This window comes from Cricetulus griseus, chromosome 2 (genome assembly GCF_003668045.3).
Source record: "Cricetulus griseus strain 17A/GY chromosome 2, alternate assembly CriGri-PICRH-1.0, whole genome shotgun sequence".
NCBI classification, from domain to species: Eukaryota; Metazoa; Chordata; class Mammalia; order Rodentia; family Cricetidae; genus Cricetulus; species Cricetulus griseus.
Window position 1 is genome coordinate 419,189,005 of NC_048595.1, and position 27,487 is coordinate 419,216,491.

General features: G+C 37.5%; 1 protein-coding gene across 7 annotated transcripts in view; it reads left to right on the top strand.

The window, feature by feature from the left end:
* The window catches only part of Pikfyve (phosphoinositide kinase, FYVE-type zinc finger containing), a 95,149-nt gene that overhangs the window by 32,761 nt on the left and 34,901 nt on the right, over positions 1-27,487 (top strand). For 5 of the 7 annotated variants that reach the window (XM_027397108.1, XM_027397110.1, XM_027397111.1 and 2 more), the window contains 10 exons: positions 593-740; positions 1,243-1,410; positions 9,947-10,006; positions 12,191-12,320; positions 12,683-12,863; positions 13,475-13,549; positions 16,878-16,985; positions 23,270-23,410; positions 24,370-24,496; positions 24,731-25,890. In XM_027397108.1, the coding sequence (XP_027252909.1) occupies positions 593-740; positions 1,243-1,410; positions 9,947-10,006; positions 12,191-12,320; positions 12,683-12,863; positions 13,475-13,549; positions 16,878-16,985; positions 23,270-23,410; positions 24,370-24,496; positions 24,731-25,890 (2,298 nt within the window). The remainder of the gene's footprint in view (positions 1-592; positions 741-1,242; positions 1,411-9,946; positions 10,007-12,190; positions 12,321-12,682; positions 12,864-13,474; positions 13,550-16,877; positions 16,986-23,269; positions 23,411-24,369; positions 24,497-24,730; positions 25,891-27,487) is intronic. The other 2 variants (XM_027397112.1, XM_027397113.1) reach the window with 1 other exon arrangement.

Sequence of the window (27,487 nt, forward strand, 5' to 3'; positions counted from 1 at the left end):
ACACACACACACACACACACACACACACACACACACACACACACACACGGTCCATATTTTTGGCTTGTATAAAAGACACACACACACACACACACACACACACACACACACACACACACACACACACACACACACACACACACACACACACGGTCCATATGATGAAACTGTAAGAAGCTTTCGGACTGAGATTTGTAAACTGGAACTAGAAGCTCCATAGTTGGAAATGACCAATGGCCCCATAAGTGGTGTGATAGAATTTGTTAAAATTGGATTGCTTTTCTAGGTGGTTCTAGAATTGTCAGTGTAAGACTACATTTAGTTCTTTACTCAGAATTAAAGAATGAAGTAAAACCCTGCCAAATACATATCAAAGAAATGTTCATTTGTAAAATGCTACATATGCTTTGCTACTAGTGAAAATTATAATTTAAGAGTGATTATCAATATGATATGGTTTTGCACCTTTTTTGTTATGTAGTTATTTTATGTGAACTTAATTGAGTTTAAAGAAATATAGGCCATAACTTCTTTATCATATACTGGTGTTGTCATTGAAGGTCAGTTGCTTAGTTTGCTTTGGTCCTTTCAGAGTACCGAATTTTCTGAAACACCTTCTCCAGATAGTGACTCAGTGAATTCTGTGGAAGGACACTCTGAACCATCCTGGTTTAAAGACATAAAATTTGATGATAGTGACACAGAACAGATTGCTGAAGAAGGTGACGATAATTTGGCTAGTAAGTTTGACTTTCTAATGTTTTAGTTTTTATGGCTTACTGCTGTGCTGGTATGATGAAATGATTGTCTTGTTTATGATTTATGGCTCCCACTTGATGTCAACATCTGATGGTAGTGATACTTGCTTAGATACAGTATTTTCTTACACTAGCTTGTTAGTCAGCTGACATTTCTGGATGTTGCCATGGTCTCTAGTTTGCAGCAGCTTAAAAATAACTCTTGGGCTAATATCGCAGTAGGCAACTTTCTTATCTCTTCACTGTGGTATCAGACTCTCTCTGTGCAGAACCTCCAATATATTTCCTCTTTTAAAAATTCATTTTCAATTTAACTTGCTTAAATTTTATTAAGTCTACCCAGAAGTACATGAAAATACTGTATCCATTTTGGTATTGCACATTGGGCTTGTGTATTAAATTTTTTTTCCTTTCCTCCAATGCCCTGATAAAACCCATTTTTACTCCCCTCCCTGTATTTCTTTCCCCTTGCCAACACTAAAAGATTCTGCCAGTCCTAGCAAGCGCACGTCAGTCAGCAGTTTCCAGTCCACAGTGGACAGTGACTCAGCCGCTTCTATCAGCCTGAACGTGGAGCTGGACAACGTGAACTTCCATATCAAGAAGCCCTCCAAGTACCCACATGTGCCCCCTCACCCTGCTGACCAGAAAGGTAGGAGGCAGTCACCACCTGGATTCCAAGCAGGCTAAAGAACTGGGCCCTCGGGTCTCATTACAGCCTGTCCTCTGCCTTCCTCTGTCCCATAAGGCTGATTCCCATAAGTGGGTTTTGTTCCACCATTTCTGACCCCCCCCCTACTCCTCCCCACACCTTTTTGGGTTGATTCTTTTTATTTCTTATTTTCTCCCTTTGCACTACCATGCCCACTTTAAAGAATATGGTCTTTAAAAGGAACTATATCTGACTGCTCTTCCCATAATGTGCAACTTCCAAGGTGGCAATTCTTTGCATTTATAACATGGATGTTCTGCTCTATTCTTTTGTCTTTTCTTCATTTAACATCACAAAGCCTCTTTGCCTGTGCTATTCTGCAGCAACGGTTTCTTAAGGCTGTTTAGATGCTTGAGCTTAGATGCAGAAATCTTTCATTTTTGTCCATTACATTTATTTTAAAATTTCTTCTCTAGTAAAAAATGGATTCTTTTGTAATTTTAGCTGTCTTATTTGGTGCTTTAGTTTGCAAACTCAAAAATACTAATGGCCACATTTAAAAAAAAATCCCCCAAAACGAAAACATGATGTAAAGGGAAAGATACAGAGAACCATTTCTACTATCTAACACAGCAGCATGGTTGGTTTGCTCCTTTTTAAAAATGAAGGATGAGGTGTATATTACTAGATGCAATTAAAAGCTAATTTCAAGACTAAGCTTAATGTACCTTTTTTTTCAAAGAAAATAAAATAAGAAATTATGGGAGTTCATTATAATAATAACCAAAACATCTTTATTATAAATAAGGCACTTAATTCCATGTTTTTACCCAGTGTTTGAGCTTTAGACATTTAACTGTCTAAAACCGAATTGCTTCTGAAATGCTTGTCTAATTCTTTGCTATTCTTTACTTTGAACCTAAAAATAATATAAAGAATATATAGAATTTAAAGGTTTATTTCATAATTTGAAACATTACATTCCCTCAACAAATTTCTTCTAATTGTCAATATAAACTATTATCAAGATGTGATTAAAATGTTAATTAAGGTAATCATGATAATAAAAAGTGCTTTTTATTTAAAAAATAAGGTACTGAGAGAGTGAGAGAAAGGAGATTTGACTGTAGGTGAATATAAATTTGAAACATGATGGAGAACATTAGGATGTGTGAAGGTCAGTGCGGCAGATCTGACCCTTATGAGAAACCACTGTACACTGCAGCTCAGCTACGTGAGATTAGGCTTTTAATAGAGATGTGGTCAGCATGACATGACATCTGCCCCTCTGAACATGTATGCTAGCAGTTCCATTTTGCTGAAAGCAGAGTGTAAAGTACACTTGCTGTGCTGGTGATTTTGCCTCTTGGAATGTTAAGGATGTCCTGAAATATTTGAAAAAAGTAACCTTTCATCGTAGAATTCCTGCTGGCAAAGGGTGTACCCTTGAGCCAGCACACATTTACTTTGGGAACCAATTCAGGGTGTTTGATGAGGAACAGAACTGGAGGCTTCAAAAGTGATGTTTTTGCCAACCTCATTGTAACTCCCAGGAGAATAAAAAGAGAAACACCTGCAGTTTAAAAACCCGTGATTCTTCTTGGAAACTGTCTGGTTTAAATCTTTTAAAAAAACATTGTAAAAGTTGTGAGCAGCAGCTGTCATGTGATAATAAATCTGAAAGGAGGTTATATATTTGTTAAGAAAAATGACAAAAATTTGCAAAAATCTGTATTATACCAAAAGTAGGAGGTCAAGGATATCTGAGAACAGAGTCCATTTGTCATAAAAGGAAAAAAATCAGCCAAGTTATTAGCCAGGTAGATATATTTATCTTTCGAAATTAATCTTATCAGAAAAGATACATAGATAAGGAAAATGAAGTGAGAAAACAAAGAAACTGAGAGTTTGTGGTTAGTCTAAATAACTCTGGCCAGATCTAGGCAAACTGTTTGCCAGCTTAGAAACAGAAGTTGTCTGTGGTTATAGAGCTAGAGTCTACTGGATGGTATGATTTTTTTTTTTTTTGAAGTGGTTTCTTGATATGGCTTTGGAAGGCAACAAAATTGTAAGAAGTTTACTGAGTAAAGTATACTATGGTATTTCAAAAGGATTTGTATAGATTGGGTACCTGCCCTGGTTAGCTAAAATAAGTCACTTTGAAATAAAACTGTCTCCATCTTAATGGTGATAGGTTAGAGGAGTATCTTATTTATTTATTTATTTTTTGATGTTGCTAAAGCATTTGATTGTTCTCATTAACTTTGTTGCAAAGACAACAATGAAATGTGTAAAAGAGATAATTGAAGCCAGTGGTCATATATACAGAACAACATCACCAGTCATAGGTATTTGTTAAAGGCATAGATTGTGCTGTGCTTGTCTGGGAGATGGCTCAGCAGGTAAAGTTGTTTGTCACCAAACCTGATGATCTGGATTCTATTGCTGGGAGCCATATGGTAGAAAACAAGAACCAACTCATGGAGGTTGTCTTCTTTCTGGCTTCCACATGTTATAGCATAAGCATGCACCACCCCTCCCTCCCCAAATATATAAATAAATGTAAGAAAATATAGGACACCTCAGGCTATGGAGTGTAGATTAGCTTTATAATAATGTTGCTTGTTTAAAATGTTAAAATTATCATCAGTTAATTTGATGCCACTAGGAAGAGGATGTCCTAAGTTATCCTATAGGTCTTTGCTTACCAATAGTCAAGATTGTTCAACACTTACTAGTACAGATTAATAGCACAGACTAATAGGTTTCATTGTGATTTTTTTACATACTCATAAACTATATTAGTACTAGTTATATGGTACAAAGTAATGCAATGACATATGTGTATAAAGGAATGAGTCAATAAAACCAGTTAACACTCCCATCTCAGTAGCCACCCATTTTTTGATGAAAGAACCTTCAAAATTTACTTTCTTAGTAATTTTGAAATATCTACTTCACATTATTAAATTGCAATCATCATGCTATAAAGCAGATCTCAGTTCCCCTACCTAACTGAAACTTCCTACCCTAGACCAATACTTCCCTATTTTTCTTGGCCTCTGACGCCTACTATTCTGCCCACTGTGAGTTTTATTTTTGTATGGAAACACGCAAAGCATAGTGTGTTTGGTAAGTATAGGATTTCAGCAGTACTATTATTAATATTGACATATAGTTGTATAGCTTGCTTGACTGATTGTACAAAATATTGAAATGATTATTGTCAGTTTGGTACCAGCAGGAAGAGGAGCCTCCTAGCTAGATTTTTTTAGAGAACTTGTCATGCTTATAGTTAGTTTGTTCAGGACTTTGTGTATGGGGATTGTGGGGCATATGCTTATATGAGGTATTGTGTGTATGTATGTGTGTGTGTCTGTGTGTCTGTCTGTGTGTCTGTCTGTCTGTGTACATGTATGGAGGAGCCAAAGGTCAACATTGGATGTCTCCCTCAGTATTGCTCTTCACCTTATTTTTTCAGACCAGATGAACCTGAAACTCACTGATTTGGTTAGATTATCTGGCCGACAGGCCCTGGGTCCTGTTTCTACTTCCTCAGTGCTGGTGATTACAGGCGTGTGGTGCTACATCCAGACTTCTTTAAATGAGTACTTGGGATCTAGACTTATGTTCTCATGCTTGTGTGGCTAGCAGACTGAGTTATCTCCCCAGTTTCTGTTCAATACTTTATAAACATTTTTCATTTACATTTTTTTTTCTTTTTGAGAAAGGGTTTCTCTGTGTAGTTTTGGAGCCTGTCCTGGCACATACTTTAATGTATATTGGTATTTTATTTGCATGTATGTATGTGTACCATGTGTATACCTGGTGCCTGCAGAAGCCAGAAGAGGCCAGTAGATTTCCTGGAACTAGAGTTACAGATGGTTGTAAGTCACCATGTGGGTGCTGGGAATTGAACCCAGATCCTTTGAAAGAGCAGGGAGTGCTTTTAACCACTGAGCCAACTCTTCAGTCCCTGTTCAGTAGTTTTTGTAAGTGTGTAGTAACTGTCTAGAATAATGAGTTTCATTGTGATACTTCCATATATGCATATACTTTGGTTGTATTTTTAAAAATAGTTCTAAGAAAGTGAACTAGCTCAGTGAGTAAAGGCATTTCCTGACAAGCCTGAGAACTCACCTTCAATTCCTGGGTCCCCCATGGTGGGTGGAGATAATCAATTTCCTTAAATTGTCTACTGATTTCTAGATATGCACTGTGGCAAATATATATATGTGTATGTACACATATATACAAATATATGGATGTATGTTTGTATGTATATACACACATACACAAATAAATATAATACAAAAATGTAAAAGTATTGAATTATTCATCATTGGAGCAGGGTGTGATCAACAACTTTCTTGGGTCTACATTTTTGTGGTTTTCAAATCCACATGTCTTTAAATCTAGAAGGCATGGCTAACATTAAATAGCAGAATTGGAATTTTAAAGTTTTTGTTAAGTGGTAGACTGACTTTAAGATGAAACTCAATATATTAAAAATAAAGCAATGTAGTTAGACATAATATGCTTACTATGAATGCTCTGGAGAAAGCCATTTCAGTGGTTTATGTGAAAAGGACCAAAGTTTTATACATTGTCCATCAAATGGTCAGGATTGGTTTATTCAGTATATGGGCATGAGAAGAGATGATTATAAATTTTAATTATCTGAAAATTCATTTATATAGCAAAAGTTCTCTCCCTTCCTGGCCTAGTGCAGTGTGTTTAATTAGCAGCAATAGTATGACTGGTGTTGTGGTCCAGTGTAAATTTTGGGATATGTTCTGATGAATGAAATAGAGCTGGCTTGGCAGGATCCTATGGTAGTTGAAAACTTCATTGTATTAAGGGTAAGGGGAGCTGAACTATTTAAAATGGAGAAATGAAGACTTAATGCCATTGTTGCTAAGGTATCTGAAAGAAAAGATATGAATTATGTATGAAGAGTCAAGTTCAGTAGTCAGGGGTAGTGAGCCTCTGTCACTTGGCTTTGGAGGTGTTCAGGTTGAGTCTGGATGTCCACCTGTCAGGCTTATGGAGGACAGATGCTGACATCTGGTGAGAAAGTATGTGGATTTAATGTCCTTCAGGTTTTCTGTTAGCTCCAAATCTGTGAAATGAAAATGTGGCCTTAGCAGTTTAAAGTGAAGAGAGTGATCCTTTAGCTCACTCAGTGAGATTATTAGAGATGAGGGTCTACCACCAGAAAGAAGATTACTATTAGGTGGATCTGATTGGTTGTTTCAACCTTGATAGTCTTAGTTTGTAATGTGAGGACTCAAAGTTTCTACTACCTGCACTTGCCTTCACAGTTCCCTCTCACTAGCCTTTTTGTATTAATGAGAATTCTTGTTTTGTCTTATGAAGCGGAAATAGGAAACATTTTACTCTGTGGTAGTTAAGTTGAACACTGACTGCTAACAAGTAGATTGCCAGAGTAACTTAGTGTTTTGTGAAGGAATAGAGTTCCTCTGCCTATGCAAGCAGGGATGGCTGGCTTTATCTTTCCATGAGGTGAAAGCCAATCCTTATTAGTTATTTTCTTGTGGATTGCCTTTTATTTCATCTGTCTGTCTCTATCTATCTATCTATCTATCTATCTATCTATCTATCTATCTATCTATCTATCTATCTATGTATTTTATGTATTTATAGGGCATCAGATCCCATTATAGATGGTTTGACCCACTATGTAGTTGAGGGGATTTGAACTCAGGACCTCATAAAGAACAGCCAGTGAGTGCTCTTAACCACTGAGCCATCTCTCTAGCTCAGCCCTTTATTTCTTACAAAATTTGAATTTTTAAAAATCATGTGAACCTATCTTTGTGGGGCCACAGTCGGATCCAGCTGACTTGTCCCCGTTCGTACCTGAGAGGGGGAGTGTGGCTTGAGAAAGGGCAGGTAAAGACACTTAAAAAGGCAGAGACACAGGGTAGAGTCAGAAGGGTAATCCAGTGAATACTGAAACCCTAAATTTATTCTTCAACATTCTTAAATACCTTAACCAAAAAAGGAAATATGGTATTATGTACAGGGAACAAACAGACTTTCTCAATTCTCCAAGAATTTGGTAACCACACCTTAGATTCAATTTCTTGTTGTCTGGCCTTGAGGGTCAAGAGTAACCACAACTGAGACCAAGTCTATTGTTATTTAAATAGACACTCAAGGCCAAGATCAAACATCCTACTGTAGCCATGCCTTAGACTTTTAGGTCTTATGACTTACTAAGAACAATTTTGAACTCTGACCTTGAGCCAAGATGAAGTGGAGCCATCCTTATGGGCCCCCAACATAAAACTACTGAAATAGCCATACTCTTGATTTTTATATTATGTTGTTGTTTTTGTTTTTTTTCGAGACAGAGTTTCTCTGTGTAGCTTTGGAGCCTGTCCTGGCACTCACTCTGTAGACCAGGCTGGCCTCAAACTCACAGAGATCCACCTGCCTCTGCCTCTCGAGTGCTGGGATTAAAGGTGTGCACCACCAACTCCTGGCTGATTTTTATATTATGTAAGAAAGCCCCCAAAGCTTGCAAAACTTAGTGTGCTTTCTGGTTTAGCAATTTTTCACTTTTTTTAAAGAGGTATATTATTAAAATATACTTTGTGTTGCAAGCAGGATTCTGAATAATTCTTAGAAAGTTAGTAACTGGACCTTGACACAGGTGGCTCTGTAAGCCCTTTAGTGGATTCCCCATGCATAGAAAACATGAGATTGAGGAGCAAGGTAAGCATACAACGGAGAAACACTGGATCAGATCTAGAATGTGGGACATTGTATAGGACATTTGCCTGGTTCTTTCAAAATTCATTATTGTGAAAAAAAAAAAAGTAGATGTGTTCTAGATGGAAAGAGAATGAGGAGGCATGGCAAGCAAATTCCATGTGTGAACTTTATAGGATCCAATTTCCAATGATATGTCTATGAAAGACACCATGCAAATAGATAAATTTGAATATGGATCAGTTCTGTGATTATTACAGTATTGTATGTTTTCATAAGTATGTAAATGATATGGTGGCTATAGAGAGGCATAATGATACGCTACTTGAGAAGTATTGTGTGTAACTTGAAATAATTGGGATAACTTACATTTAAAAATTTTTCTATTTACATATATGTGTGTATGTCTGTGAGCGTAGGTGGCAGGTACTGTGGATCTGGAATTACAGACAGTTGTGAGCCATCATGAGGGTGCTTGGAATTGAACCCAGGTCCTCTGGAAAAACAGCAGATGTTCTTAACACCTGAGCCATTTCTCTAGCCCCAGGGTAACTTTAAAAGCATGTGCAGATATGTAGAAAAAACAGTTATGACAAGTCTTACTTATGACAAGTCTTATGGTTACTGAATTTAGGTAAACAGTATACAGGACTTTTTGTGTATTTGAATTTTTCCATAATTTGAGGAGTAAGCAATCATTCCTGGAATTTGATATTTAAGTTTTAGTATGAGAAGTAGGGCTTTTAAAGAACAATGCATTAATTGAACTAACAGGATTTAGTATTAGTTATTTCTGCCAGGAATAAAGTGTGGAAACAAATTATATCTACATCCCTGATTTATTGTATTATGCAATTCAGTTTTCTAAATACAATATTTTCTCTGCTTCCTGGCTGGAAGGGTGAATGTGTTGGCTTGGAAATGAACTGGAAAAAGTTTTGTGGAAAATATTCACATTAAAATAGTTGATGCCTTGTGGTCTAATTTACATAGTAGAAAGCACTCCTCTGAGCTGTGTTTAGAGGAAGGTTCACTTAGAGAGTGTCACTTGTAGAAAAGTGTTTAGATCTTAAGTGCTTTGAAAGCATCGAGAGTATATTCATCAGTTATCTTCTGGTAAAGATTTGGTAGTTTTTAAAAACCAAAAACTGATTTTAAAACTTAACAACAAAATTTCCTTGAATTATGTCTTTATCCTCAGCCATATGAATTTATTTTATTGCATATATTCTGATGTTAAAAGTTTTATACTGCTTTCTTAGGTGTTGTCTTCTACAAAATACTCTATATAATTATTTGTTAAATAACGCAGTAGTACATGAGGAAAGTGGTGTAATATTTAAAGGCTTATCACACTATTCACTAAAGACCTTTGCTTTTTTTGTTTTTGTTTTTTAAAGGAACAAGAGAGTTTATTCTGGAGCCATTTTGAGTGACCGTGGCCCAGGAACACAGATTTAGGTTATCTCAATTTCCATGTTTCAACATGGAAGAAGTTTTCTAAATTGTTTCTGTTTTGGCAACTAAACATCATTTGGAAAAATATCATTTGAACCAAGGCAAATTGTTTAATGGTTCTGTTGTCGACTTAAGTCTACTGAAAATAGTTTAGTAGGAAATACATAGAACATGTGTAAAGAGGCATTTTAATGAAATTGTTTCTTAAGTTTGCTGGACAGTGATGAGTTTCATAGGAGCAATACACACTATGTGGGTGTTTTGCTGCATAATTATGCTGGCATATTGAAGTCATATGTCTTTCCTTCCTCTTCTCTCTTCTCTTCCTGGTTTGCAGAGTATTTGGTTTCTGACACTGGAGGACAACAGCTCTCAATAAGCGATGCCTTCATCAAAGGTAATTTTATAAACAACTGTGCTCAAAATGATGTCTGTTTCATGGTAGTGTGCTTGAGGTTTTAGCACATAGATTGACAGAAAGCTCTGAAAGTATATTTAATTGTTTTAATATCAAAGGAACATAATTTTAAATGTGTAGAATGACTTGAGTATGTTGGAAGTCAAGGAATATAAACTTGGTCTTGGTTTGAGAGGGAGCCTTTAACTTAAAAATGATTCTTTAAATTTTGAATAGTTTGTATTTTATTCTTTTGAAGGCATTATATAATAGCAAATATTGATATACATATTGCCAAGGATTGCCTCTTTGCTAAAGAGCTCACAAGTGAGCTTGCCACTTTCTGCTGTTTGTCACATAGAGTTGGGAAGAGAAGTTTGCAAAGAGAATAAAGCACTAAATCTAATCAGTTTCATTGGGACTGAAAAAGAGTAAATGAATACAAACCTCTCCTATCATGGATACCTTGCTCATCCTAGATACAGGAGGGAGGGCATTGGTCCTGCCTCAAGGGATGTGACAGACCCTGGATTATTCCCAATGGGAGGCTTCAGCCTCTCTGAGGAATGGATGGGGCAGTGGGGTAGGGAGAAGGTGGGGGGACAGGAGGATGGGAGGGAGAGGGAACTGGGATTGGTATGTAAACTAAGATTGTTTAACAAAACAAAACAAAACAAAACAAAACAAAACAAACCTCTCCTACCTTTATCTTAAACTTCCATGGAGAAAAGACAAAGGGAGAAAAGACATTGGGAAAAAAGGAGCCTTCTCTGGTGGTTTTCTTAGTTCTTTGGGTTCTAGAAAAAGACAGAGGTGGGCTAAGTTGGGACAAGGAAGGCCAGTGGGAGCTGATCTGGCTTGACAGCCTATCTAAACTCATCTCCTAACATCTGGTTCAACTAGAAGTTTATAAACTGGCTGCTCATGTAATTGAAAAGTGCCAATCTTGTGCCTCACGTTCACATGCTTTATAGAAGTTGGTTTGCTTTAAAAGAGAAGATATTAGACTTTCCTTTCTTTCCATTTGTTTAGTCATATGATTATTTAATGAGCACATGTTTTGTAAAACATTATTTTTTAACTTTTTGCAATCCATTTTTCTCTTTTAGGAATTTCTATTTTTATTTTTTAAAGGCATGTACAAGTGTGTGTGTCTACATGTGTTTATGTGCATGTGAGTGCAGGCACCTGCAGAAACCTGAGTTGTTGGATCCCCTGGAGATGGAGTTAGAGATGGTTGAGTTGCCTAATGTGGATGTTGGGAACTGAACTCCAGTCTTCTGGAAGAGCAGCAAATGCTCTTAACATAGGGACCATCTAGCCAGCTCCCAAAGCAGTGTAGACCAGGCTGGCCTCAAGTTCATAGAGATCTGTCCTTTGCCGCCTGAGTTCTAGGATTAAAGGTGTACACCACCACACCCAACCATTTCACCCTGTATAAAAATTTAAAGATTTCAAAATCTTATGTAAATTACTTTTATTTAGTATAATTTCTCTAAGGTTTATTTTTTTAGTCTACTTTGATAAAATTTTGTTTTAAAGCCTATTGTAAAATGCAGTGGAGGATTGTGTCAAGAGACTATACTGTCATCTGGGGCTGTGTAGATGGAAGTTTCTGTCCCACCTGGTCCTTAAGCTGTGATGGGCTGGGGATGTCCATGAGAGTTTCTCTCTTGAGAATTCAGTGTGCACATGACTATATCATCGTCACCATTTTGATTTCAGTTGAATGTGGTTTTCAGTTTAAGATTTTATGTGCAAAATCTGCATACTTATTAACTCTTTAAAACAAACAGGATGCAAAAATACTATTCTGTTTGTTTTTCAGAATTGATGTTGATAGTCTTGACTGAGAGTCTTTGTTTCTTAAGTCAAGTTGCTTTTCATAATTGTGCTCTGATTTTGGCTGATGCCAGTTGTTTCAGAGTTCACCCACCCTGCAGGGTCTTGCACATGCTAGAGAAGTGCTGTACCTCAAGCCCTGTCTCTACATTTTAGTGTATTGATGTATGTATGTATGAGTGCATATTTACTATATATTTTAATTGTGTGTTGATGACAGGTCCTTGCCATTTTGTAACAATAATTTATATCAGCCAAGTTAAGAAACTTTTATTTTCTAAGTGTATGAGTTGATGGTATAAAACATGACAGTGAAATACTAACTTCTTATTTTGTGTTTAGAATCCTTATTTAATCGACGAGTAGAGGAAAAATCCAAAGAGCTGCCTTTCACCCCTTTGGGCTGGCATCATAACAACCTGGAGCTCTTGCGGGAGGAGAATGAAGAGAAACAAGCCATGGAAAGACTGCTGTAAGGCACTAGATTTTTATTTTCCAGTGGCTTGGGCATATTCATAATTCATCTTCCTGATCAAGTGGAAAATACTAATAGAAAGTGTATTTTGACTTCTGATGAAGTATCTCATAAAGCAGAGTCCCATGCTAATTGTCTCCATTTTAATTTAGCAGTTTGAAGTGATTTATTTGTTAGCTTGAAGATATTCACAGATTTCATTAATGTGTAGAAGCATTATGGTGAAGATATGTTGAAGGAATAAAACTGACATGGAAGATCTTGTCTGTGAGCCATAATTGGAATGTTTATTTCTTTGTAGAGTGCTTCTTGTATCTTTAGTACTACCTGTACAAATTTGTTTTTATAACATTTTGTAGTTCAGCTAATCATAACCACATGATGGCACTACTCCAGCAGTTGCTTCATAACGAGTCATTGTCATCATCTTGGAGAGACATCATTGTGTCACTAGTCTGCCAGGTTGTTCAGACAGTCCGACCTGACGTCAAGCACCAGGATGATGACATGGATATCCGCCAGTTTGTCCACATCAAGAAGGTGAACTCTGCTAATGTTTGCTGATGCCAGAAACTGATGGGGCAGGCCAAATAGTCATTTATCTCTTACTGGTGTCTGAAAGAAGCCCTTGCCATTAGGCTGTCTGCTCTGTTAACAAGTAGAGCTCTTGGTAACCACTCATGAAGTAAGAGGTGCATGGAAAGAGTGAGTTGGGTATGTGGTGAAGACAAAAATAAATAGTTTCTTCCTTTTTTAATTCTGCTTCTTGGAAAGTCATTTATGAGAAAGGCTGTTCTCATAGACTACTGTCACTGTCATGAGGAAAAGCAGCGGGTAATTGTGTTATTTAGATAATACTAAGTTCTGGATATACATTTTACTTGTAATATTTAATATTGAAAATAGTGCCATAGACACCAGCTTATTTAGTCAATGAGCATTTTAGAGTAGCATACATGATGTTAGCGAGCAGAGGGTAGAAAAACAAAGAGTCATGGTAGGATAATCTTGAGAAAAAATAAACTATATTCTGGACCTTTCTGCCATTACTTAATTATGTTAGCTATGTTAACATTTCAAAGATGTAAAGACATAGTAATTAATAGTCACCTGATATATCACTGGTTTTTATTGTTTTCTTCTTTTATTAGATTCCAGGTGGAAAGAAATTTGATTCTGTGGTTGTCAATGGCTTTGTTTGTACCAAGAACATTGCACATAAAAAGGTAACAAGTTTCAGTTCAGCAGTGAAATTCATCAGGCCATGGCTATGTGCTAAGCTCATAAGTTGGGATTTCTTAATGATGGAAGAAAAGGAAATGTAAGGTACCTAGCCATGTGTGTCATAGAGGTGAAAGTTCGGAGATTCCAGGAAAATCTTCCGTAGCTGATGATGAGTTGGAATTTGGATATGGGAGTTCACAAGGCAGAAGAAGGGAGAGGGGAAGTCAGGTTTCCAGATCCTCCAGGGGCGTTTTTCTGAAAGACTACATTCCTTTAAATGGTTTAGTTTTCTACAACTGGTCTACCTACAGAGTTGTCATTATTTTCTTATGCTTCTCACACATTATACCTTTACCTTCAGCTCCAAGATGTTTTTTTGAGTACTAGTACAAAGATAGGTTAGGTTAGATACTGAATGTTTGGGAATCTTGAGATTCAAAAGTGTAAAATGTTGCAATGTCAGACAATACTAAAGGAAGCAGGCAAGGTCTATGTGTCCCACCAAAGGTTTTGAGCTTCTGAGGGCTTTTGATTCTCAAAGTACAGTGTGTATCAAGATTTTCTGGGCTCCACAACTAAGCACTGAGCTGAACTCCTGGAATCCAGTTGTAGAGATGGAGGAGTGATGAGCAAAGGGGTAAAGATCATGATGGAGAAACCCACAGAAACCGCTGACCTGAGCAAGTAGGAGCTCATGGACACCAACCAGACAACATCTGGGGAACCTGCATAAGACCGAACCAGGCCCCCTGAACGTGGGTGACAGAAAGGAGGCCTGGGCAGTCTATGGGACTTCTGGCAGTTATCCCTAGTGCACGAATGGACTTTGGCAGAGTATCCCATGAAGGGATACTCTGTCAGTTTAGATACACGGTGGGGAGGACCTAGGCCCTGCCCCAAATGATGTGACAGACTTTGATGATTCCCCCATGGAAGGCCTCACTCTCCATGGGGAGTGGAAGGAGGGTGGGATGGGGGTTCATGGGGGGCAGGAGAGGATGGGAGGGAGAGGGAACTGGGATTGATATTTGGAATAAGATTGTTTTTAATTTAAATAAAAACAAAACAAAACAAAACAAAACAAAAAAAAGATTTTCTGGGCTCCTCATTAAATATGTGGACCCCTAAACTTAAATTTTCTCACTTAGTAGGTTTAAGGGAGTAGGAAAGGGTAGATAAAGTGAGGGGAAGGATAGTATTGCATTGAAAGTGGTCACACAAATATTTCAGTGTCATCTGTTGGTCATCACATTAAAATAATTTTTTACTGATTTATTTTCTGTGTGTGTTTTGCATACATGTATGTCTGTGCACTACATGTGTGCCTGGTGCCCATGGACGTCAGAAGAGGGCAATGGATCCCCTGGAACTGGAGTTGCAGATGGTTGTGAGCTGCTGTGGGTGCTGGGAATTGTACACTAAGTGCTCTTAACTGCTGAGCCATCTCTTCAGCACCCTGGTTTTACATTTTGAGAAACTATAGCAGCATTCTCAGACTTTGTTTTACTTCACCATCATTAAGGAGACTTTTTAAACTAGAAATACCTTGGCCTTATCACAGGAGACATTGATTTTTTTACCCCTGGAAAAGTTGAGACAGCTGTTCTAGTCTGAGAAAGTAGATGGTTGAACTGTAGTCCAGTTTTTACTCTTTTCTAAGTATAGACTAATATAGTTGTCTCTGAGTTGTTGCAGGTTATTGGTTCCAGGGTCTCAAGGGAATACTGAAATCTGGGGTGCTCAAGTTCATTATGTGAGATGGTTTAGCATTTGCATATAAGCTATTGAATACTTTCCTATAGACTTTAAGTCATTTCTAGATGACAACGTGGCTATTACAATGTAAATGTTGTGTAAATAGTTATTATTCTATAGTGTTTAGGCCCTAATAAATTATAATGATAGAAAAAGATAATTTGTACATGCTTAGGACACATAGTCAGCCTCTCCCATCAGTCTTGCAGGTATTTTCTATCTGCAGTAGGTCAAATCTAGGATGTGGAAATTATGTGTATGATGGGCTAACTATAAGACATTTACCCTTTAGAAAATTGTTAATGATCACTTATAAGTAATATGCTGGTATTCAATATTATTTCTTAGGCATGGTCCAAAATCAGTGGGTGTTTATATATATAATCTTTTTGTTTTGTTTTTCAAGACAGAGTTTCTCTGTGTAACATACCTAGCTGTCCTGGAACTAGCTCTGTAGACCAGGCTGACCTTGAACTCACAGAGATCCACCTGCCTCTGCCTCCCAAGTGTTGGGATTAAAGGCATGTGCCACCACCTCCTGGATTATACATACAATCTTATAAATCAATGTATTACCCCTTTATGACAGAATGTCAAACCAAAATAAGCAAGTGATGTTTATTGAATTAAGAGTAAGTGTGCTAGTTGGGTGATGGTGGCACATGTCTTTAATCCCAGCACTCAGGAGGCAAAGACAGGCAGATCTCTGTGAGTTCAAGGCTACCCTGGTCTACAGAGTGAGTTCCAGGATAGTGAAAGCTACACAGAGAAACCCTGTGGGGGTGGGGGAGACTAAGAATGTTAGTCTTTTTAGGAGTTGGAAGAAAAACATGTAGGAGAGGTAGAAATATATCCATGAATTATTGGTTTGACTTACTGATCATATGAAACACAGTCTTTAATTTTAGAGCCTGAATGTATTTCCCCAGCTAGTTACTATCCTTAGAATGTTTGCCAGTTGGGGCTGTGTGAGTTTGGTCAAACTGACAGCTTAGTGGCAGGACCCAGGCTATTTTGCATGTGGCTTTTTTTGCATGGTTGGAGTGTTGACATGAATTTCTGCTTTTGAAAATAATTTAATGTTTTCTCTTTTAACTTCACATTATCCAGTTTAGCTTGTCAATTTAAGATTGTTGGGGAATTTATTCTATCAGAGTAATGTTGAAGTGCCATTAATTTTTTTCTTCCTTTTTTACTTTTGAAGTTTAAGAAGACTGAAATATACTTTCAGTCTTTCAGCATTGCTGATCTAGAGTGTGTGAAATAGTCTTCATATAATACCCATCGCCACCTAGAGCCTGTTATTTCTTCTTACAGTATGAGAAGTTAAAAAATGAAAACATAATAGTATATGTTTTAGTATATAGTATATAGTAAACAAAAACATAAGAGTATAGAGAAATAGAAAAGAAAAAGTTGTTTTTAAAGAACTGGCGTTGAAAAAAGTAAAATAACCCAAAAGTAATAAATTAAAATTTGATAATGCTAATTTGTAGGAATTATGAGCAATATGAATTTAAAATCACGATTAAAAGTCTATAAAGTGCAAACCTTCAACAAGCTTTTTCTTTTTAGATGAATTCTTGTATTAAAAATCCCAAAATCCTTCTGTTGAAGTGTTCCATTGAGTATCTCTATAGAGAAGAAACTAAGTTTACTTGCATCGATCCTATTGTGCTTCAGGTAAGAATTTCTGGAAGAAACCATTTGATGGGATGGGTACTTTCCTTCTGTGTTGCTTGCCATCTCTTAATTTCAAAAAACTTGTTACATTTCAAAAGTTAATGTACATGGCAGATTTGTCCTACACATTAGGAAGTAGCTCATACAAATCTACAGTTGTTTCAAAAGTTTCAGAGTGTTGAAGGAGCATATGTCTGGGATTGTAGGGAAGAAAAAGTGAAAATTCAGGTTTGGGTTGATTACTCTTCCATACTTAGGCCATTGCTTTACTGGGACAGTTTCTCTAACTTCTTAGTCTCTAATGGAACCTCTCATTTATAAAATAGACTTTCACTGATACCTATTTCTAGAATAAAAATAGCTTAAATGTAGTTGCAAATAGAAGAATAACTCAAGATGGGGGTTATGTTGGTTTCTTTCTTTTTCCTAAGTGAAGGGCACCAGGATAGCAGTTATAAGTTATCTTCCTCATGTGGAAAGTACAATGTCCTCAGCTCACCTGCTGCTCAGGCACAAGTCCTTTCATCTCTGTCTGAAGAAATGCTTACCAAACTCTTTCCAGAAAGGTGTACCCACGCCTAGCCAAGGCTAGCTCCTGGGAGCTCTATTGCCGGAGCACCACCTCTGCCTATACTCCTGCAGTTCTTTTTGTACATTGAAGAATATTTTCTTAATTAAAATAGAAATACACACATCATTCTCCCCTTCCCTTTTCTTCCTCCAGCCCCTCCCAGCTGCCCTCTCTTGAACCCCTTCCATGCCCTACCCACTCTCCAGTTGATACTTTTTTATTATTATTATTGTTACATATGTTACATATGTACATATGAATGTATGCATATAATTGTGCATATACATATGTAACATGAGTTCTCTTTGGTCTTACTAATAAAAACTCGGTCAGCTATCAGGGGTGAAAGCTGAAGGATCAAAGAATTAGAGCAGCCAGCCACTAGAGTTCTTATCTCTACCAATGCTCAGACCAAAAGGGTGATCCTGTCCTCAGACTGCATCCTCAGATTGATTGCTCCTCAGACTGAATGCTATCTCTACAAAACCTCAGACTGCATCTCAGACTGAATCCCTAGACTGGATCCATCTCTACGAAACCTCTGACTGCCCTGAGCTCCTGTCTCCTCCCCCCTTATATTCCTCTCTCTGCCCAGCCATATCACTCCTGTCTCCACCTTCCTAGTGCTGGGATTAAAGGCATGTGATTCCAAGTGCTGGGATCACTTTTGTGTGAGCTCTGTTTCTCTTTTAGACAGATTCAATCTTGTGTAGCCCAGGGTGGCCTTGAACTCACAGATCTGTCTGCCTCTGTCTCCCAGTTGCTGGGATTAAAGGTGTGTGCCACCGTTGCCTGACCACTTGGTTAACTAGTGGCTTAGCTCTGCACTCTGATCTTCAGGCAAGCATTATTTGTTAATTCACAAACAAAATACCACTGCATTTCTCCCTTTTTGTTTAAAATAAAAAAGGTTAAAACTAATTTAAGAAAAACTATATACAATATATACAATAATTATATATAAATATATACACAATAAATACCAACAATTTCTAGTCCATTTGCATTTGACAAATTGAGAGAAAATACTCCATTATCTATCCTATCTTGGTGAGTTCAAAGTTTTATATCTAAATCACTTTCTATCCAAAACTATCTTTTGATATCTTTCAACCTTATACACTTTATACCTCTTTAGTGAGTTTCTTTTCTGCGTCTGGTAAACAAGGAAAACTATAATTATAACTATCTAGCCTTCAACGCCCTCAGAGACCTTAGAAGGAAATAATATTTTTTTTCTTTTCATATTTTTTAAATTTTAATTAGAAACAAGATCATTTTACATGGCAATCCCAGTTCCCTTCTCCCTTCCGTCCTCCCTACCACCCCCCACTCCCGCCAACTAAAACCCTACCTATCACATATCCTTTCTTCTATTCTTCCCCTGACTCAAACTTTCTGCTCCTTCATAATCTCTACATCAGAAGGAAATAATATTAACTGAGTAAATAGGAAATTCAAGCAAGTGACTTCCAAAAAAATGTGAGAAATGACAGAAATAGCTGGCTGCCTGGACAGTCATGCAGGGTTCCTCTGCAATGTTGAGTATCCATCTTTAGCCTACAGGCCTAGAATATTCAACAGACATTTCTATGAAGCAGGATTTTTGAAGGACTGTCCCACCTTGTCTTGACAAGGATTGGCAGTCATTCTCTTTTGTGTCCTCTTTGTCCGATTAGGACAGCATATTGTCAGTGTTTGAGGCAAGGACACTTTCTTGCCCAGTGGCTTACTTTTGCCACATACATACATTCATATGCACATATGTAACATGTAACAATAATGATCTGTATATAATATATATCTATATATATAGATATAACATGTATATCTATATATATGTACATAAATGCAATCTGCGTAGTTTGTTTTTGTTATTGATGTGTATGATTTCAAGGCTGATCATTCTTCCTTGAACAACCAGTGGGGGCTCTCATCCCTGAGAAACGCTAATTCTCCTAATAGTCATTAGTTGCCTATAATTCTTTGGTCTATGGGTGTGACCTCATGAAATTTTCTACCTTTATGTTAACATGTCCATTGATACTGCCATTGTTCTGGTATTGTTTATGCGACCATTTTTAGGAGAGTCCATTTCACAGCAGACTTCCTGGTACTCTGGCTCTTAGAGTCTTTCTGTTCACTCTTCTGTAGTGTTCCCTGAGTCATGGATGTAAGAGCTGTGATGTAGATGTTGGGGTGAGCTCACCATGAACTGCTGATCTCTGTATTGTGTCCAGTTGTGGTTTCTTATTATAGCCCCCTTTTGCTGTAAAGAGGGGCTTCTTTGATGAGGGCTAGTAGCTTCACTTATCTGTGGGTATAAGGATAGGATTTAAAATTTTCTTCAAGGTGATCTCTAGCCAGGCTGTACTATCTCCCTGGGATATCTAAGCTTTCTGATAAGGCACCAATTATTATTATTTTTTGGTTGGAAATGAATTCTTTTCTCATACAATATATCCTGATTATATCCTCTACTCCTCCCAGTTCCTCTCTACCTTCTCCTCCCTTCCAGATCCACTCCCTCTCAGCTTCTAAGAGATAGCAACCAAACATGATAAAATAAAATATAATAATACAAAGCAGAAACTATCATATAGAAGTTGGACATGGCAACCCAACAGGAGGAAAAGAATCTCAAGAGCAGGCACAAGAGTCAGACCTATTTGTTCTCACAGGCAGCTGTCCCATAAAAATACTAAGCTAATTGCTATAATATATACGTAGAAGGTATATATTATATGGTGCAGACTCATGAAGGCCCTGTGTTTGCTACTTCAGTCTTTGTGAGTTCATATGTGCCTTGCTTAGTTGATTCAGAGTGCCTTCTAATCCTGCTGTCCTCCAACCCCTCTGGCTCTTACATCTTTCTTCTTCCGTAGAATTCTCTGAGCTCTGAGGAAAGGGAATTGATAGAGACATCCCATTTAGAATCACTCTCCATGTAATTTCTGGCTGTGGGTTTCTACATCTGTTCCCATTGACTGACAGAGGAGCCTCTATAATGACTAGATAAGACACTAACTTAAGAGTATAGCAGAATATCATTAGGGGTCATTTTATTCATTTTTAATTTTTTTTATTAAAGACCATTATTTGTTTGGTTTTACCCTAAGTCTCTGGGCTATCTCGTCAGGCATGGGTTCCTTCTTGTGGAGTGGGTCTTAAGTCAAAGCAAACATTGACAGGCTATTCCCACAAATATGGTGCCACCATTTCCCTAGCATGTTTTGCATGTAGGACAGATTGTAGGTCAGGTTTTGTGGCTGGGTTGGTGTCCATCTTTTTCTTTCAGTAGCTCACAGAGTTGTTTGTGTTGTACTGAATTTTTTTTTTTTTTTTTTTTTTTTTTTTTTTTTTTTTTTTTTTTTTTTTTGTTTTTTGAGACAGGGTTTCTCTGTGTAGCTTTGGAGCCTATTCTGGCACTCACTCTGTAGACCAGGTTGGCCTTGAACTCACAGAGATCCGCCTGCCTCTGCCTCCCAAGTGCTGGGATTAAAGGCGTGCGCCACCAATGCCTGGCTTTCTTTGCTTTTTTTTCAGTACTGGATTGTTTAAAGGGACTTTTTCATTTCTTCTTTGAGGATGTCTATTATCTTTATATTGTTGGTTTTAAATGTCTTTTTCTTGTGCTTCAGCTGTGTTGGGATATTCAGCTGTGTTAGGGGTTTGGGTTCTAGTGGAGTCATATTGCCTTGGCTGTTATTGATTGTGTTTTTATGCTGGCATAGGCATTTGGATTTGGGTTGATTATAGGTCTAGGTGCTGATGTCTGGGTTTGTCTTTGTTGGGTGTGTGTTTTGTTCCTTGGTTTCTGTTCCCTCTCAGGAATTTTGGAGAGTGTGATGTTTGTGTGTTGCCCGTTTTCCTGGCCTGACCAGCTGTGTGTGTGTTCTCAGGGAATGCCTGTTGATGTTGCTAACTGGGATACTTGGATGTGTTGGGGGAAGGGAGGTTTAGGGAGAAGGCCTTTGTGATCCATTGGGGATGGGGGATTGGATCTCAGGAGCTGCAGGAGAGATGTGGGTCCTTCTTCAGCCTGCTTGTTGGCCTGGGAGGAGCCACCCTTGGGTTACTGAGGGGGGAGGGTGCTTGCTGGGGTTGGGTGCTGGGATAAAGCACTTAGGAGGAGATCCACAGGACTTGTGGACAGTAGGGGAAGGAAAGCTGCAGCTGGTGTTCTGTCTGTTGCAGTGCTGGGGATGAGACTGGGGAATTAGTTTTGGAAGGGAGGACAGAGTGGTGAGGATCTTCAGTTAGCTTACCTGTTTCCCAGTTCTGTTTAGCTGGTATGTTCCCAGAAGTTATCAATTATTAAATTTTATTAGTCTTGTGGATCTGAAGTTGCATAGGTTTCAAGTTGCTAGTGTTTTCGTTTGTTTTGTTTTGACACAGTTCTCCTTTCCCATTAATGTTACTAATTTTAGTTTGTGATCATTCAAAATATGTGTTTTTAGGAATGTAAATGTCATGTACATGGAAACATTTATACTTAGTTCCAGAAATACTTAGTAAAAAAAAATTACTTTTACATTCATAGATGTCACATTTTTTTCTGGAGTTCTAGAATTGAAGGCATATGCCGGCATGATAGGCTAAAATGTATACTTTCTATAAGTGACACAGAGAAAGATAGAGGAAATGCCCTCCATCACAGGGTAGTTTATTTTGGTGAAAATCTCACATACTGAGGTGGCTTGGAATGGCTGTACAGATTGCTTAAGAAATGCTTTGGGCACATGGAGTAGCAGTGGCAGACATGCTCACTCGTTTGTCTCCTATGTGGGGACCAGAAGCTTATGAAACATTTAAGGATTTGTATTATATTAACTCTGACTGTTTGCAGTATGCATTTGCTTTGAAATGAAGCTTTTAGTGTGGTGAAATTTCTTTTCTTCCTTTTTTTTCTTCCTTTCTGCCTTTTTTTTTTTTTGTTGTTTGTTTTTCAGACAGGGTTTCTCTGTATAACAGTCCTGGCTGCCTCAGACTCTGAGAGATCCACCTGCCTCTGCCTCCCCAGTGCTGGGATTAAAGGTGTGTGCCACCATGCTTGGCTATTGTGGTGGTATTATATTAAGCATTATATTTTAGAACTTGAGATATATTTGTTTGAAGTAGAATATGATATTAGGAAACTGTAGTTAGGAAATAGATGAAGTAGCATTTGTCTAAGTGTTATTAGTTCTGACTCCTAGAAGAAAGATGCTTGTAGGTTATAGATTTAGAAGAAAATTCATAATCATTTTAACTTACAAATTGCTTTTATTTTCACAGGTGTAGGAATAGGCTTTTTGTTATTTGAAAGTCTAGTTTAAAATCTTTGGAGATTTTTCTCACTGGGTTCTTAGTGCTTATTATTCACAAACTTGCATATATATTCACATGCTTCATATGTTTCTAGGGTTGAACCACAGGAGGGTGAAACTTTTCCTGAAATTTTTAAGTATAATGAATACTTTAGAAGTATGACTAAAATTCTTTGTTTTATTTGAATTTGTTACAGACTTGTGAATGAAAAATTGCAGATTGAAAATTGATTATTAACAGTCAGGTGACTAAAATTCTTTGCTGTATTTGAATTTGTTACTTACTTGTGAATGAAAAATTACAAATTGAAAAATGATTATTGACAGTCAGGTTATCATGATATTTTATTATGTCTAAATCTTGGATTGTACCAGGTTTTGTATTTCTGTTTTATCTCATTTAGGAAAGGGAATTCTTGAAGAATTATGTTCAACGGATAGTTGATGTTCGACCCACTTTGGTTCTCGTTGAGAAAACAGTATCTCGGATTGCTCAGGACATGTTATTGGAGCATGGCATTACTCTGGTCATTAATGTAAAGTCAGTGAGTGTTTTCTATATTTACTCACTTAAAAGTCATGGCTTTTAAATTAATATGTATGTATGGTAAGGTATGCAGTAATCTTTTTATTTGATGTACTACTTATGTTGAAAGTGGGACACAGGTGTGGTAGCTACTTCATTATTAAGACTGCAGACTCACACTGGAAGAAAGTGTGACTGTGTAACTGTTTTTTGGGTTTTTATGAGACCAAAAGTGGAATGGACATTAGCCAATAAGCACATTCTTATTGGTGCTTCACTGTTTACTTTGAAAAATGGAGGCTACTTTTAAGGAAGCTGATTTGTTTGTCCATAGTGTCTTGTACTAGGACATGGCTGTCCAAATGCTCTTTAAAAAAAAAAAAGATAATAATAGCTGGGCCATTGGTGGCACATGCCTTTAGTCCCAGCATTTGGAGGCAGATCTCTGTGAGTTCAAGGCCAGCCTGGTCTACAGAGTGCCAGGATAGGCTCCAAAGCTACACAGAGAAACCCTGTCTTGAAAAACCAAACCAAACTAAAACAAAACAAAACAAAAAAAAACACACCAAAAAAAACCAGACAATAACAAAGTAAGAATAAAAAAGAAGATAAGGTCTCAAGTTGTACTTCTGGCAGGTCTGGAACTCACTAATTAAATCAGAATGACCTTAAACTTGCACTGGTCCTCCTGCCTCTGCTTCCCAAGTGCTGGGGATATACAAGTGTACTACTGTGCTACTCTCATCTTTTGATAATATTGCCATGAGCTTAGTTTGTTTTTGAGGCCACACATTGGTTACTTAGCAAGTAAATTGGGCCTAATATAGAATTTAAAAAACTGTCATGTAATTATTAAAATGAAGGAAATTGATTGTGAACATTATTTTGTTTTAATTCTTCATGTACCTTTTCATATTAAATTTATTAAAATTTTTACTCATAGCTAATGTGGTAATACAATGTTTTTCTGTGTTGTAGCAAGTTTTGGAACGAATCAGTCGAATGACCCAAGGTGATTTAGTGGTGTCCATGGACCAGCTGCTCACTAAACCACACCTGGGCACTTGCCACAAATTTTATATGCAGATATTTCAGTTACCTAATGGTGAGTCAACTTAAGCATACATTCACTTAGCTTGGGGATCTCAAGAAATTAATCAACTCCTCGTTAAATATAGTGTTGTTTACTCAGGAAGTGTTAATATCTATTAACACTAGTTAAGAGAGAGTAGTCCAATGTGGTCTTAGTCCTGTAAAGATTTTCTTTTTTGTTGGTAGTAAATTGTCTGGTCCTCTGGACTGTCACCTAAGTCTATTAATTTTGTTTGTTTATTTGTAGAGCAAACCAAAACACTGATGTTTTTTGAAGGCTGTCCACAGCACCTAGGGTGTACAATCAAGCTCAGAGGAGGCTCCGATTATGAGCTGGCTCGAGTTAAGGAGATCCTAATATTTATGATCTGTGTAGCTTATCATTCTCAATTAGAAATCTCCTTTCTCATGGATGAATTTGCTATGCCTCCAACGTTAATGCAAAGCCCTTCATTCCATTCTCTGACTGAGGGACGAGGGGAAGAGGGAGCTTTTCAGGAGCAGTACAGTGGCAGCTCCCTTCCCCAGGACCCAGAGTGCCCTCCTGATTCCCTGTCTTTTGATGATAACACTTTGTTGGAATCAAAGATTGTGCTTGAGAAGGGTGAGCAGGACAGTAAAAGTGTTCCCCAGGCGGTTGCCTCTCTGAAGCATCAAGATTACACCACACCCACTTGCCCAGCAGGTATTATTCCCTGTGCTCTCTTTGCATTGGTACCTGAATCATTGTTGCCCCTCCATATGGATCAACAGGATGCTATAGGAAATGAAGAGCCAGAGACATCGCAGCCAACAGATGAGCAACAGGATTCCAAAAGCCAAATGAGAGCCTTTAGAGACCCTCTACAGGATGACACTGGAATGTACATTACTGAGGAAGTCACCTCCTCCGAAGACAAGCGAAAGACTTACTCTTTGACCTTTAAACAGGAATTAAAAGATGTGATCCTCTGTATCTCTCCAGTTATTACATTCCGGGAACCCTTCCTTTTAACTGAAAAGGGGATGAGGTGCTCAACTCGAGATTATTTTCCAGAGCAGATTTACTGGTCTCCTCTCCTCAACAAGGAGGTGAAGGAAATGGAGATCAGGAGGAAGAAACAGCTGCTCAGGGATCTCTCTGGACTTCAGGGCATGAATGGCAGTGTTCAGGCCAAGTCTATTCAAGTCTTACCCTCACATGAGCTAGTGAGCACCCGAATTGCTGAGCATCTGGGTGATAGCCAGAGCTTGGGAAGAATGCTGGCTGATTATCGAGCTAGAGGAGGAAGAATTCAGTCAAAACATTTGGACCCTTTTGTCCATTCAAAAGATGCATCGTGTACTTCCAGTGGCAAATCGGGAAACAAGACTGAGAGTGATGAAGAAAGGGGGTTGGTTCCAAGTGATGCGTTATGGTCAACAAAGGTAAGATGTCACTCCTGAGTGTTCGTGTAGGCTTAGAATTTTTTATGTGTTGAAAAATTACTGAAGCAAGATTAAAAAAATCAGTATGACAGATTGAGTAGGTTTATTAACTATTTACTCTTCTGTTTACTTTTTCTTCTTGAGTCTGATGGCATTTATATATGAAGTACAAAAGTGGATTCATATGTATTGAGACTGGGATATTGGATTTTAATATGCACTTGTAGTAAAGTAGGAAGGGCCTGAATAAGGGAAAGTGAGCAATTGGTTGAAGTTTCTGTCTGTATTGCTTATATGTGGCATGATGTAGCTCTTGACTTTTTTCAGTGTTCTAAGGTAGGTCTTTTGTTTCATTTTTTGTTGTTGTTGCTGTGGTCAAATAATTGGAAAAAAAAGTTAACTTACAGAACAGTTTGTTTAGCTTGTATTTCCAGGTTACAACCCATTATAAGGGGAAATCAAGGAAGCAGGAACTTGAAGCAACTTAGGATACCACAACCACAGTCAGTAACAAAGAGAAAGAAATGCATATATGATGCTTGCTTGTTTGTGTTCAGTTCTATTACTCCATTCTTAACAGTTTAGGACCTTTTGCTAAGGAATGGAGCCACCCGCAGTGGACTGGGTCTTCCCACATTTAACTTAAGACAGTCACTCAGATGTGCCCACCCCAGTGTGTATAATCCTTCCTTGAGACTTTTCTTCCCAGTTGATTCTAAATTGTGTAAAGGTGACAATTAAAGCTAACCTTCACAGGTCTCATTATGTGGTCCTGGCTGACCTTGAGTTCACAATCCTCCTGCCTATACCTCTTTAGTGCTAGGACTATAGCTCTGTGCCACCACAGCTAGCTCTATTGTTTTGGTGATAGTCATTATGAGAGATGGAAATTTATTACTGAAAATGGACCTGTTTTAGTAATGTATATATGTGTGCATGCATATATACATATGTACATATATATTTAACAATGAAAACTTTATATTGCCATTTAACTATGAAAATGATCTTTTTAAAATAGAAATTAAAGATATTAAAGATTTACTTGTGTCTTGATCCATTATTAATAGTGAAACTAATGAAGAAATCTATCATTAGATGTAATGCAGTTCTGTAATAAAAAGGCATCTAGTTTAACTGATAGTCAAGGCAGTGCTAAATGGTGGCACTAAACAATTGTTTTTTAGACTCACAAAAAGAACCATTGTTAGTGAGAGTCAAGAAATTTTGAATGCTTTGTCTAAATACATAGAAAGTGGTAGGGAAGTCTCACTTAACTTTATGTATATGATACATCTCTGTATAAATGTACAGAAGGTGTCTCTTACTTTACATATGTATTTACATACTCTGTATAAATGTACAGTTATCAGGATTCCAACTTCTCTATTCCTACAGAACAAATTAAATACATCTGTATGAGGGTGCTTACTTGTAATATATGTACAAGGCTGTTTGTTGAAGCACTATACCCATTCTTTTTGTAATAAAAAGGATAACATCATGTTTTGCAGATGTAATGCAAATGCCTGACATTAAACAGTTTATGGGGTTTTGTTTTAGCTTATGATTTCATAGATTTCAGTCCATATTCCTA